This window comes from Vollenhovia emeryi, unplaced genomic scaffold (genome assembly GCF_000949405.1).
Source record: "Vollenhovia emeryi isolate VEMERY1.0 unplaced genomic scaffold, V.emery_V1.0 DF939757.1, whole genome shotgun sequence".
In the NCBI taxonomy this organism is placed as follows: Eukaryota; Metazoa; Arthropoda; class Insecta; order Hymenoptera; family Formicidae; genus Vollenhovia; species Vollenhovia emeryi.
Genome location: NW_011966609.1, coordinates 15,106 through 17,639, shown reverse-complemented (window position 1 = coordinate 17,639; position 2,534 = coordinate 15,106). Strand labels below are relative to the sequence as shown.

Sequence of the window (2,534 nt, the reverse complement as noted above, 5' to 3'; positions counted from 1 at the left end):
AGGTCCGTATATGTACCCCGCAAGGGAATAAACATATTATTTAAAAAATAATATTATTTCCTTTATTTCTTCCGATAAAATTTTATGCTCGATTGTTTGGCTATAACATTTTAATATAAAAAATAATAAAGTACCTAGTTTGTATAAATATTCAGTTTAGTTGGTGCCATTTGATGATATCATTACTTTTGTAGAGAAGATAAAATGTTTTTTTCTAATAAAATATAATATCCAAATAATTAAATTATATAATGCTTGATTAGGTGACGCTTATACTTGGCGTCTTTACTCTCATACGTATATACGCATATACACATGCATACGCAACATACAATATTAAATACATATTAATAATACTAGTAAAATATATATATAACAATATTGATTTGTTAATTATAGAATATATTAAATTATTAAAAATCACATCTTTTTCTTCTCATGCTCTCTACCCTCTCTCTCAGCAGATTTATCGGTTAAAGTATACGCTGGCAAATAAGACGAAGGATTATTAGGATCCCTTAACAATGGATTTTGCACAGTAGTATTTCTATTGCCGATACTTGTGTATCCTTGATCGTAGAGTGAACAGTAAGGAATATTATGCTTTAACAGAAATGCCCACACTTGACTATACGACCAATGTAAAATAGGATTTACACGCATCAACTGTGGCCAGTTTGGATCAGTAGGTATAAATGCTTGTAAAGTTTCAGAACCTGGATCACCTTTTCTCGTACCCATGACAGCAGCTTTCAAATCATATTTTTCTTCCAGTAATGTAGATAATGCGGATTGGATCGGTCGTTGCATACGTATTATCTCCAAACCATAATATTGAGCAGCTGACTCCACGAATACTTCTACCTATATCAAAGATATTAATAAACGCATATCCATTCCATATAAGAAAAGGGGAAATTTAGGATAAATAGGATAAATAATATCTGCTAACAATTTTGAAAAAATACTTAAAATTGATCTATTAGGTATCCCCTTTTATATTATTTTTATATTATACTTCATATTTCTTTGTATCAAATTGTTTCTAAACTGGCTTTTAAAAATTTTTCAGTAAGTACGTCAATTTTATTTATTTATATTATAATTCATGTATCATCTATCGAGATCATTGTAGGTTTCTAAGAAAAGATTTGTAAGAAAAAATCTAGCAGATTGGATGAATCATCCAAAGTAACTGAGCAACGTTAAAAATGACATAATAATGTATAATGTATAATAAACCATAATAAACATTGCTATGTTATATGTATATATCTACCTAATTTCTTCAGTCTTTTTAACATTTTTTTTATATTTAACTACTAATATGCATGTATTCTCTTTCTCTTTTAATTTTTAATAAACTATATACAGAGTTGTTAATTTAATCAACAAACTTCAAAAATAAAATTTAAAAATATATCAAATAAAAGTAAATTTTGAAAAAGATGTAAAACAGTAACTTTGCTCTGACATTGATAAAGATCATAAAATTAAATAAAAAAAGATAATAATATCTTTCCTCTATATATATTATTGATACATTTAGTTTCCAAAATCATCTTGAATAAAAATGAAAAAAAACTCAATTGAATCATATTGAATAGAATTTAAACAACTGACTTAAATGGAAACTTAGTTTGCTCTATCCTTCTTCTCTTCCTTTGTATATATAAAGAAGAATGTAAAATATACATATACCTTCTCATTATTTATACCTGTCATTATTTAACATCTTACCTCTGGAAAGGAATCGTCAGTTATATATAAACACAGTAAGGACGAAATATTACGTAATTTGGTAACAGTAGCAGCCAAATGCAAAACTACTGTGCAATCTTTACCACCATTGAAACTAATAAAAACTTCATTTGGTTTATATCTATAAAAAAATACATGTACTTTTTACAAATATTGCTACATATGTACTTGTATCTGTAGTGGTAGTTAAATAATTATATCTTATGAAGTATAACAGACATTTTTTATATAAGGATATCTTTTAATTGGCTTTACAGAATTGCAAATTCTTGTACACGATTAAAATTTGCACAAAAATGAAAGTCAGCCTACTCGACTTTATATCAAAAACGAAAAAAAACTAAATATTCCATTAATTTTTGGCATGTAGAGCTGTCACATGACGATAATATTTGCTTAATATAAAAATTCTATAGTTTATATGTGCAAAATGAGACCGGAGTGACCTAGAGACAACATGCAAGAACAATATTGTGTAATTGGAACTAAGATTAAAAGTCTAGAAAAAAGATAGGTTTAGATAAAAGTTTATAAATGCAAATACAGCTGTAGAATGATAAGTAGAGCAGTATTGCGTGTAGTAATAGATGTCGGATCGAATAGATGCCAATACACAAAATCCGGCATCTATTACTACACGCAATACTGCTCAACTTATCATTCTACAGCTGTATTTGCATTTATAAACTTTTATCTAAACCTATCTTTTTTTCTAGACTTTTAATCTTAGTTCCAATTACACAATATTGTTCTTGCATGTTGTCTCTAGGTCA

General features: G+C 27.3%; 1 protein-coding gene across 1 annotated transcript in view; it reads right to left on the bottom strand.

The window, feature by feature from the left end:
• Positions 1-259: 259 nt before the first annotated feature.
• Positions 260-2,534, bottom strand: part of LOC105556824 (tRNA (guanine(37)-N1)-methyltransferase-like) — a 15,725-nt gene continuing 13,450 nt past the window's right edge. Inside the window, exons 4-5 of the mRNA XM_012003934.1 lie at positions 1,741-1,904; positions 260-864 (exon numbers count right to left, since the gene is read on the bottom strand). Of these exons, the coding sequence (XP_011859324.1) occupies positions 421-864; positions 1,741-1,904 (608 nt within the window). The 3' untranslated portion in view covers positions 260-420. The remainder of the gene's footprint in view (positions 865-1,740; positions 1,905-2,534) is intronic.